We start from the raw sequence: 11087 nt of genomic DNA on the forward strand, positions 1-11087 counted from the left end.
TCCTGCATCATAATAATGTACAGGTGTACTACATGGGTTTAGTTGTTCCCCTATTACGGCCTGTGTTCCTTACTAGGGAAGACTTCCCCTTTATAATTAGTACCGCAAGTAATGTGGGATGATTCACTTGACCGTTTATATACCTCTTTTATCTCCTCGAAACAAGAGCTTTTAGGAACTTACTTTAACACTATGTTTGCTTTCGACCTATCACAAACTTGCGGTTTCTTGAAAAAAAAAAAATTAATACTCTAAAAACCTCGTGTTTTACTTTCCTGGAGCCATTTAAAAGCAGTTTTGATGGTCAAAACTGACATTATTACTGATCTGTACTTTAACTTGTTAACCTATGGGATGATATTCTTTTCTACTTACTTATGGATTCCATCTTTTTCCACTTAGTAAAATAAAAGTTATATTTATTACTTAGTACATTTTAGGTACGGTAAAACTTTCAATAATACGTCCTAATGTTGACACTGCCACACGTCACTTCGCCCCATGTTTAATGGAGCGTTGATTAAAAAAACCACCAAAACTGTAGGTCTTACTGATGGGTTCTTATTATTATTATTATTATTATTATTATTATTATTATTTTTTTAATTGAGTTTGACTTACTATCGAAATAAATAAGTGATGAAAGAGCTCCTTCAGGAGATCCCTGCCACTATTATAATATAAATATATAATATTGTTAAAGATTGTGCCCGTGTAACTTAGAAGGGAACCGATGGGAAAAAATAATGGCATACCAAAGTAATGCAAATGAATCCGACTCTGGTCCCAAGATGTTAATTATTAGAATGCAGGGAATAAACGAGGTGTAAGAACTCAAGTTTGAATCTACACTCCCTGAAATGGTCCAATAGTTTTGAGATCTGGGTCTGAAGTACTCTGAGCGGATTTTTTGTTAATTTATTCCCTAGAAACTAGACTAAATTCCTTAGACTCCGAGGTTCATTGGGTGTTTTCACATAGCAAGTCTGAGCGGATTTTTTGTTAATTTATTCCCTAGAAACTAGACTAAATTCCTTAGACTCCGAGGTTCATTGGGTGTTTTCACATAGCAAACTAGGAGACTACATGAATATTTTTGAACAAACAACTTTTCTCAAGATATGAGCGTTTAATATTAAACAGCATCCGCTTTAATGTAAAATGCTGTCTTTGTAGAAATAGATATGCCTTTCAGCTTCTATGAAAATATGCTCAACTACCTTTTATCTTTGAATACGAAAACTAAAATTTCCTTGAGCTTTGCAGAAGACAAAGGGATTAAGGGTATTTTAGAAGACAAAAATGTGCTTTCCCTTTTCCCCCCACTCTCTCATTTTACTAGCTTTTATAATTTAACTAATTTTAATTGCGTGCGTTGGAAGATACAAGTTAGAAGTAATTTTCAGGGCAAATTATCATTAAAGAGACTAATTTTAGCACACATTTTTTTGTTGTTTCCCTCGCTGCCAGCTGGTAAAATGTAAAAACAGAGTGAAAACTTATACCTGCTAATTATGTATAGGTTTATAATGGAAAAGAATATACCTTATTCCTACTTTGACGGTCCTAATAAAGCACTATATTATTTAAGTCTGCAGACTTTCAGACTCTTGTGGGGGGGGGGGGGGGGGTTGTCGGCTTTACATTTTTTTTCATTGTTTCCCTCGCTGCCCGTTGGTAAAATGTAAAAACAGAGTGAAAACTTATACCTGCTAATTATGTATAGGTTTATAACATTGTTTCCCTCGCTGCCCGTTGGTAAAATGTAAAAACAGAGTGAAAACTTATACCTGCTAATTATGTATAGGTTTATAATGGAAAAGAATATACCTTGTTCCTACTTTGACGGTCCTAATAAAGCACTATATTATTTAAGTCTGCAGACTTTCAGACTTTGGGGGGGATGAGGTTGTCGGCTTGTCCTTCTGTTTCCGAAGGGGTTAAGAACGTGAGAAGCTAGATAACGAGAGAAAAAAAAAAAAAAAAAAAAAAAAAAAAAAAATTTAGTTTTTAAAAATAGAGGGTAAGAATGGTCGCGGGGTAAGTCAAAGGTTTGCGACATTAATATTTTGATGGGTGTGAGAAGAAATGTTTATCCACCGTTTTGTGTTTACGTTTTTCGGGAGAAAATATACAACAAATGGAAATTTGTACAACGTATTGAAATATATAACACATGAAAATATGTACAACACATTGACGAGCAATAGCAATAGGATACTAAAGAGTTTCTTTACTCTAGCAGTAGGCTACTACTATTATTGTGCTCAAATTATACCTATTAAGGACAAAATTCCATACTTCGCCTGGGATTGAACTTTTTACTTTCTATTACTACAGTATAGCGGAGCTATACTAGTAATGAAAGTATTGCAATCGGTCCAAATTTTTTTTTTAATTTTTCCACGGGATTTCTTGGAATTGAACCCACAGCCTCTTGATTTCCAGGCGAGCGTCTTGACCAACTACACCACCAAGGCAGGACATTAATCCCAAGTTCCTGTGGACGACCTTGGCATCAACTGTCATGAGTTTATTCATCGACTTTACATAAATCTGTCACTAGAGGGGACATAATGGAATATGACAGGCATTCCCAAACTGTGGTCCGCGAGAAGGTTTCAAATGGTCCAAGAGGTGGCCCCAAAAGAAGAACAAAAATTGATTTTCTAAAAAAAGGGGAAAATTAGTCCGTGGCTTGAGCAAGTTTGGGAACCCACCCCTGGAATATGGGACCGAACTAATGTCATCATTATTTAAATAAAGTCTCTCTCCCGCGCCCATTTTTCCTCCTTTTTCGTCTCCTTCTTCCTCTTCTCTCCTCGCCTACATCCCTCTCTTTCCCTTTCTCCTACCCTCCTCTCGCTCTCTCCCCCGCCTCTCTCCTTCTTTTCTTCCTCCTCCTCTCCCTCCCGGTTTTCTCTGTCTGTCTCATTTTCTCTTCCCTTGTAGGTACTTATAGTTCTGTTTCTGTGAACTTGAAAGCTGCTTAGGTATATGGTGAAGCTAATTTAGTATCCTCTTTGATTTCGAGCTTTCGAGGGCGGGACAAAAAAGGTTTGGCAAATTAACCTCCCTTCCCGTCTCGTCTTTTACTTCTCTTTCCCTCCTCTTTCCCTTTCGTCTTTTCTTTTCCTCTCTTTTCCTTTTCTCTCTCCCCCACTCCTCTTACTCGAGAGTAGCTATTAGAGAACAAAATAATCCCCAATTTCACAACCACCTACACAAATCCCGAGAAATATCAAGAAATAAAACATCATTACATCGAACAACTTTTGTCTTGTCTGTTTGGCAAACATAATTGAATGATGTCAGCATTTAATGTTGACAATAAACAGTCTCGTTCTGTAGTCATTCATTTGGAACTGAACAAACATCATTACATCGAACAACTTTTGTCTCGTCTGTTTGGCAAACATAATTGAATGATGTCAGCATTTAATGTTGACAATAAACAGTCTCGTTCTGTAGTCATTCATTTGGAACTGAAAAGTCTGGGAAAAGAGAACTTTCTTGTTAAACTGTAAAGAAAATGGCCTCAATTCGAGACACTGAAATGCAATCAATTTGTGACCCTTATCTAAATGTCAGAAGTAAAGATGTTATAACAGTTACTGAAGTAAACAGTCTAATCCGATCTAATAGAAACGTACGGTCATAGTTTTTCCAGGAAAAGTGGAAAAAATTGCTACGGAAAGTTATACTTTCAGTAAGTAGCGGAATTACGTTTAACGAATCGAAGTTAACTCGATGATGATGATGATGTTTTTTATTTCTTTCTGTTGTTTGTTTGTTTGTTGTAAATCTGTTTGTTTCACCATACTTAACTCTCGAACGGTTTGTCCGATTTTGATGAAATTTGGCAACCATGTTCAGCACCTAAAAGAAATTTTGTCATTCAAATTTGGGTTCTGTCGGGATTTTGCGAGGCTTGTGTTGTATTGTGTATATTGAAAATTACTTTTGATTGATATTTTTTTTTTTTTTTCATCAAAGTGAAACTCGCTTTGTGAACCCAGCCATCAGTCATTTACAATGAAATCTAGATATTGTAGATTTGTAGAACCTAACTAGGACTATAACCTATAAAACTTTCTGGAAGAATTTTGGACATCCATTTTGTAAGTGGATTTTTTCTTCGTTTTTTATACCTACCTGTATTTTTCAACATAGATTGATTAATCGTTAATCTACGGTTAGGTTATTCGTGTATCGGTTGTGTTCTTTGCCATTATAACGATACTATGCCAAGGTCAAGTGGCATGATAACGAATGCCTATCAGTCTGTGAAGATACATTCCCAAGATAACCAAGATTGTGTAATAAGCTAATGAATGACGAGTTACTAGTGATAGAGTTGTTCTCAAGAAGTAGAAGAAGAAGTAAAGGGAAAAGAAACTCGTACGCAAAAAGGTGGCCCACTCTGAGGCTTCGGTGTGGGGGCAAACAGCCCCAAACGATGGATTTAATAAGCTCATATACGAATCTAAAGGGAAAAGAAGAAAAAAAATAAAGGAAGAGGAAGAAGAAAAAGGAGACCGCCTTGCTCGGCTACCTATGCAACGAATAAACCGTTAGATACTAGCTCCTCTTTTCCGTTAAGAGTGGTTGGTTGAAGAGCTCCTTCAAGAGAATCCTGCCAAAATAAATAAGGCCAAAAAAAAAAAAAAAAAAAAAAAAAAAAAAAAAGGGGTATATTGCTTTTGTTGTTTTCTAATCGTGCGTTGCCCGTTTAGATTGTTCCGTCCTGTTTCCTTTTTTGCCCTCCCTTTTTTCGACGTCCTTCTCCTCTCCTTCCCTCTTTCTGCGTCCCTTCTTTCGACGTCTTTCTCCTTCTCTTCTTTCGACGTCCTTCTTCTCTTCCCATCCCTCTTTCTCCCCTCTTCTTTCGACGTCTTTCTTCTTCTCTCCATCCATCTTTCTCTCCCTCACTTCTTTCGCCATTTCCTCTACTCCCCGTTTTTTTTTTTGAGTTTTATCCTCGTCGCCAGTTGTAATAGCCTAGGTATTTCTAGGAGTTTAAATAATTAAATATTAAAAAACTGAGACATAAAAATAAAAAGGTCACACCATGTTGAAGTCAGAAGAAAGAATCATTGTTTTATTTATTTTCCAAAATCTTTTCACAATAGGTTAGGGCCTGTTGTAAGTTGTATTAAATTTTAACTGAAATGGGGGGCTGAAGGGTCTGTTGAACATTACAAATATGATACAGGGTCGCGAAAATAATGAAAACATTGAAATAGAATAGAATATACCTTGTTTATTCTGCAAGACAGAGACTGAAAAGTACCTTTACTCCCGCAGTCTAGAAGTCTCTTTCCTCCAGGATCAAACATTATTACAAAATCTAGTAAGATTACATATTCATGAACAAAATACAATATTCACAAATTCAAGATATTCCTTGGTTTAATAGTCCTCTTTGGACGGGATAACAAGTTAGGAGAGGGTATCCTATATCTAGATATTGGAGAACCCGGGTCAACTGGTACTGTGGGACTCTGAGGTGAATGTAGGGGTGACACCTAATAGCCTAATACTTGTGGCATTGACTTGAGAAGTTCACGACAGATAGGGTTACGTTGATCTTTTCTTAGCAAGCTAAAATCTAATCTAAATAATTAATTATTATTTATTGTATATCCAAATTTTGTGGATATGATATCCCAACATTACTAATCCCCAGGTCTATAATCTCTTTTAAACGTGTTTGCTTCTGGGCATGCTTTGAGACTGTTCTGAGATAGTCTTCTAGAATCTAGAATTCTCAGAAGTTAAAATGCAGTTTAACACTAGATTGTACATCCCAGCCCCAGGGCCCTTCCATTTCTTCGAAAAATAAGGCGGAAAATAATAGTAGAAAATGAAAGTCGGAAGAAAGATTCCTCACTTTCACTCCTATAGAATATAATATCTTTACTAGACAGAGTCTGCACAATGGATTCTTCTATAAAGGTCTGTCTATGACATGTTGGGAAATATTACGTTTGCCATAATACGGTGTATGAGTAACTTACGAGACGAAATAGATTACAGGCAAACCTGGATAAGAGAGAAAATATCTCAGATAGAATTAAAAATTAACCCTCTGTTGTTACAGTCGAAACAGGATAAAAGATAAATACTCTTTTAAGTGAAGAGAAAGTTAAAAATTCTCAGGTCCTGTCATTTTCGATTAAAAAATAAATAAATAAAAAATGCTGAGTTGCTGACACGTTTGGTATAAACATTTTGAGCGCCTTTTAATCTGACGTGTCAAAATTCCGATGTGTTAATTTAGGACCGGAATTGTTGGCTCATAAAGTTGTCTAGTGAAGAGAAAATTAAAAATTCTCAGGTCCTGTCATTTTCGATTAAAAAATAAATAAATAAAAAATGCTGAGTTGCTGACACGTTTGATATAAACATTTTGAGCGCCTTTTAATCTGACGTGTCAAAATTCCGATGTGTTAATTTAGGACCGGAATTGTTGGCTCATAAAGTTGTCCATTTTTGAACAAACAACTTTTCTCAAGATATGAGCGTTTAATATTAAACAGCATCCGCTTTAATGTAAAATGCTGTCTTTGTAGAAATTAAAGTTGTCAACATTCCTTAGGACTAAGGAGTAAATATTCTAATGAACTCCCTGGTTGATCACTTGGGTGTTGATTTTTTGATTTTTAAAACAGCTAAGGAAGGGAAGTCTCCCCTATATGGGGACTCATGAATAGTTTATTTATAAAACATAAAGCAGAAGCAGTAAAAAGCCGTAGTGCATTGAACATTAAGTATGCTCGTGGATTGTGCATAATGGCTAAGTTAGTAGTATGTATTTAGAAGAGGTTTTTTTTGTCTTGTGTAATGAAACTTTGCATTCTATGTGAACGGAAAAACAATGAAGCCTGTAGTGTCAAAGTTTAATTATGTGTACTGTCTTGTGTAATGAAACTTTGCATTCTATGTGAACGGAAAAACAATGAAGCCTGTAGTGTCAAAGTTTAATTATGTGTACAATACGCTGTCGCCAGTTTTCTCGAGCAGTACTTTGAACTTGGCAACAAGGCGTATTGGTGATTTCGGAACCTGTAGTCTTGTATATTAGTGGTGTAGTGGTCAGAATTTCCCTTACTAAAGAAGTAGCACAGGTTGAGTACGAAGGGCATCCACTCGTAAAGTTTTGTAGCCAAAACCAAGTGGCAGGCTTAAAGCAATCACCCTAGTTAGGGCTGATTGAGAGGCTGACGAAAAACGCCGACTCCGTCTGAACACGGGAAAAGGCGAGGAGGAAGAGGAATAGAACTCTCAGGGTTAAGTGGTAGAGACCTCGCCTAGTGGTTATTTTCCACTCAAGAGTCTGGTTACCATGAGAGGAAGTTATGTGATGGTGTTAATAAAACAGAAAACAAGGCGCATAAATCGCATAATGTAATTTGTGCAGTATCCCAGCACCATCTTCTCCAGCTTTATCTTGAAAAGTCCTTTCACCGCAGCAGCCTAAACTGCTTAACTGGGGCTCCTTTATTTCAGAGGGAAATATGCGAGGATATATATATAATGAATGCCAGAAATAACACTCAGGACGCGGTATATAGGGATAAGGTGGGAAATATTCCCTCTTAGTTGAACACCGCGAGCGTCAGAGGCGTAGAATGGGGTGATAGTAGTCCCGGGGGTTAATGAAACTCTAACACTAACCTATAACCTAAGCCCCCCCCCTGTGACAGTTCACCTCAATACACACCACTGCTGCAAGCTTCGGAATAAAAAATATTAAAAAACTTTGTATTGATTCGATACAAATACCTGGAAATTAATAACATGTATTTCAGACTCATACCTACGTAGTGTGGAATAAACGGCGGGATTCCAATGCCCGAGGACAAATCTAATAAATATGTACATTTATTATTACCATGTGTGTGTTATTTGGTGGGTGAATTATTACTTTCTGAACGTACTATTTGAAAACAAAAGCAAGATAACATTGGAACCATGTGACATATTCGCGACATGTTATTCAAAACTCATAAAACAATGAGCTTTATATTCTCATTGTAGTCGGTAGGTTTTATTCCCAAGCAACAATACACGTTCATTATAAAAAGCAAAAAACCTTTACTACATTTTATTCGCATACGAGGGCTGTCTACTCTCCTGCTCGAGAATATTTGATTTCAGTAAATAATGTGTAAAATAGACTTTTGTGAATGAAAGGCTAGGAATGTGCATCCTCCAGCTCGCGTAGTATTTCTCATTCCTTAACCCTTTGAGCCTCTCTTTATCTCATCCATGACCACAGTCTATAGATTTTATTTTGGGCTGAAACAAAAGGGGAAAGATAGAAACATGTGATATCACATGTAATGCAGTTCAAACACGAAACTTCAATATTCGACGACATTGAAACAAATTAAATTTCTAAACTTGAAAAGCGTGGCCGTTCAAACCGTTGCTTTCGCAATGAACAGCATATAATACAAGGGAAGCACATCGTTGTTCAATGTAAATAATTAAACTCCAACTAAATTATTCACGTACACCGGTTAAGTACAAAGCTTTTAAGTTCCATTCTTATCTATTTTAAACCCAAGGAACTCAACACTGTCCTTAAAAAATTCACATTTCTCTGTTCTAAGAGTTAAACCATTATCCTGTAATTTTTGCAAAACAATTTCAATCCTATGGTTAAGTTCAGATTTATCCTTACCACAAATAAAAATATCATCAAAATAAACAAGTGTACCCTCAAGTCCAAAAAATATTTTTTCCATTTCACGGACAAATAAACTTGGGGCTGATGCAATTCCACAAGGCAATTTCTTATAACAAAATAAGCCCCTATGGGTAGAAATAGTTGTTAACAACTGAGATTCTGGACAAAGTGGAATTTGGAGATAAAAATGACCCCTCGGGAGCCGAAAGGTTAAATTTCATTTAGGTCAGGCGCGTCAAGACACCATCGTTTCTTGTCTGTATCGACCCATCACTCAACAAAAATCTTAGTCTCAGCCAAAGCATGCTACTAGCTTTTATTTTCTCACAAGGAAAATGGGGAAAACATTTTTCTCACTTTTCTTTCTTATTTGAAGAGAAAAAATTATAATATCGATGAGTCGACATTTATTTCTCTTATTTTATTTTTTTATTCCTTACTTTTTAAACTTTCCCCGGCGTTCTATGCCCTTGCCCTGCTCTTTCTTTTGTACCTCGCACTTCATGAAAATAACAATCCAGTTTGCATACTGAAATTAAAAAAAAAGTTTCGTCTTTACAACTGTCTGTATACAAAATGGCTTAAAATGGAAAATCCAAATCTTACAAGTTTTGTACTAGATTCTGCAGAGATGTTGTACCTATTTATTTTCATCATAATCATCTGTAACAAGACAGCTGTATTTATGATGAAGGAAACTTACACCGTGTATTAATTTGATAAAATTATATACAGACCCCCACCCCCTTTCCTATGGCTAACAAATAATAAATAATTAAAATTTCCCTGGAAAGTAGTTGTAGTCTAAAGAGAAACTTTCACCACAAAGAAAGCGAAACAAAGTTCATAGAACATCAAGGCTAATATCTTATATCTATCGTCTTTACTTGACTTTTAACATTGTTAAACCTGTTACTAAGCTTTCCTCCATGTTGTATTTCTAAATACTACTAATAATAGTTCTTCAAAGGTTTTTATACCTTGTTATTTTAAGTGCCTCTTACTTGGACGTAAAAAAGGTTTTTAAAGTCCAAAACACCTGTTTAACTTTATGCTTGATGTCTTGACTGCTCTTAAGCACTAAAAAAAGAAATGAACCTTTTTATTTCCCAACGAATAATTTTTGGGTACAAGGATTGTAAGATGAAACCTTTGTGTTAATAATCTGTTCAACACAAAATATGGAATTCCCATTTATGTGACAAAACAAATAAACATCCATCAATTTAATCACGTGATGAAGCTCAAGTTGGTAGAAGGATTGTAAGATGAAACCTTTGTGTTAACAATCTGTTCAACACAAAATATGGAATTCCCATTTATGTGACAAAACAAATAAACATCCATCAATTTAATCACGTGATGAAGCTCAAGTGTTTGCAAAGGTTTTCCAAAGCTCGAATATAATTCCTGTTTGCTTAATAGATCAACATCCTGGGGCGAAATTTTTGTCAAGAGAGATAAAAAAGAGACAGAAAGGGGAAAGAAAATTTGCCTTTCTAAACATGGCAGATGATGAAATTGATAAATTAATGTTCACTTTCTTAACCACGTTACTCGTTTTCTTTGTTTTCAGGAATATGCTTCTATTACCAAAGAATTGAATCAAGCCAGGGAGCTTCTCCATGAAAAAGAAGAAGAAATATCCGAACTAAAGGCTGAAAGAAATAATACAAGGGTAAGTAATGGAGGAGGAAGCTTGCTAGTTACCTTCGTGAACAAATTGGTGGGTTTCATTATAATTTCAACCACGATCTCAGGTGGTAGTAAGGTCGGACGTCAAGAAATACTTCTTATATAGAAGCAGGGAAAATGAAGACACATAGCCATTTGCCAAGCTAGAGACGTTGGTTCCATCACGGAGATCACAAGTTCCGGAAATTATTTGTTACCAATGAAAAATGGGTATAACCCCCGTTGAAATATTAATAAATAAATAAAACGCTCAATTTTCATTAAGCCCATCTCATTCAATGACATATCTCATCCAAACAGCAGTATCAATAAATTTCAACAAATTCGGCCATTGAGTCCACGGAACAAAACGTCAAATTTAATAATACTACAATGAAAAACACATCGTGTCGTACGACAAACAGTAATTTCAATAATTATGTTACACTCATATAGGCCGTTCATATTGACATGTGTTATATCAATGAATGGGTTTGGCACATGTTCAGTGCAGTTTTGGTAATTCGTTCCGGTGGTGCATGATTCTTATTGATTAGTTCTGGCTCTCAAGTTGCTTTGACGGATAGAAGAAGCCGAGGAGACGCTAGACGTTGACGAAATTCAATTCTAATATAAATATTGTAATAGCCTAGGTATTTCTAGGAGTTTAAATAATTAAATATTAAAAAACTGAGACATAAAAATAAAAAGGTCA

At 35.8% G+C, this 11087-nt stretch overlaps 1 protein-coding gene across 1 annotated transcript in view; it reads left to right on the plus strand.

Moving 5' to 3' along the window:
• LOC103508572 (liprin-alpha-1-like) overlaps positions 1-10638 on the plus strand; it is a 13604-nt gene extending 2966 nt beyond the window's left edge. The window contains exon 2 of the mRNA XM_008473128.3: positions 10275-10638. Coding sequence (XP_008471350.2) covers positions 10275-10499 — 225 coding nt within the window. The 3' untranslated portion in view covers positions 10500-10638. The remainder of the gene's footprint in view (positions 1-10274) is intronic.
• Positions 10639-11087: the final 449 nt, after the last annotated feature.

The sequence above is a fragment of the Diaphorina citri genome, unplaced genomic scaffold, assembly GCF_000475195.1.
Source record: "Diaphorina citri unplaced genomic scaffold, Diaci psyllid genome assembly version 1.1 scaffold410, whole genome shotgun sequence".
Classification (NCBI taxonomy): domain Eukaryota; kingdom Metazoa; phylum Arthropoda; class Insecta; order Hemiptera; family Psyllidae; genus Diaphorina; species Diaphorina citri.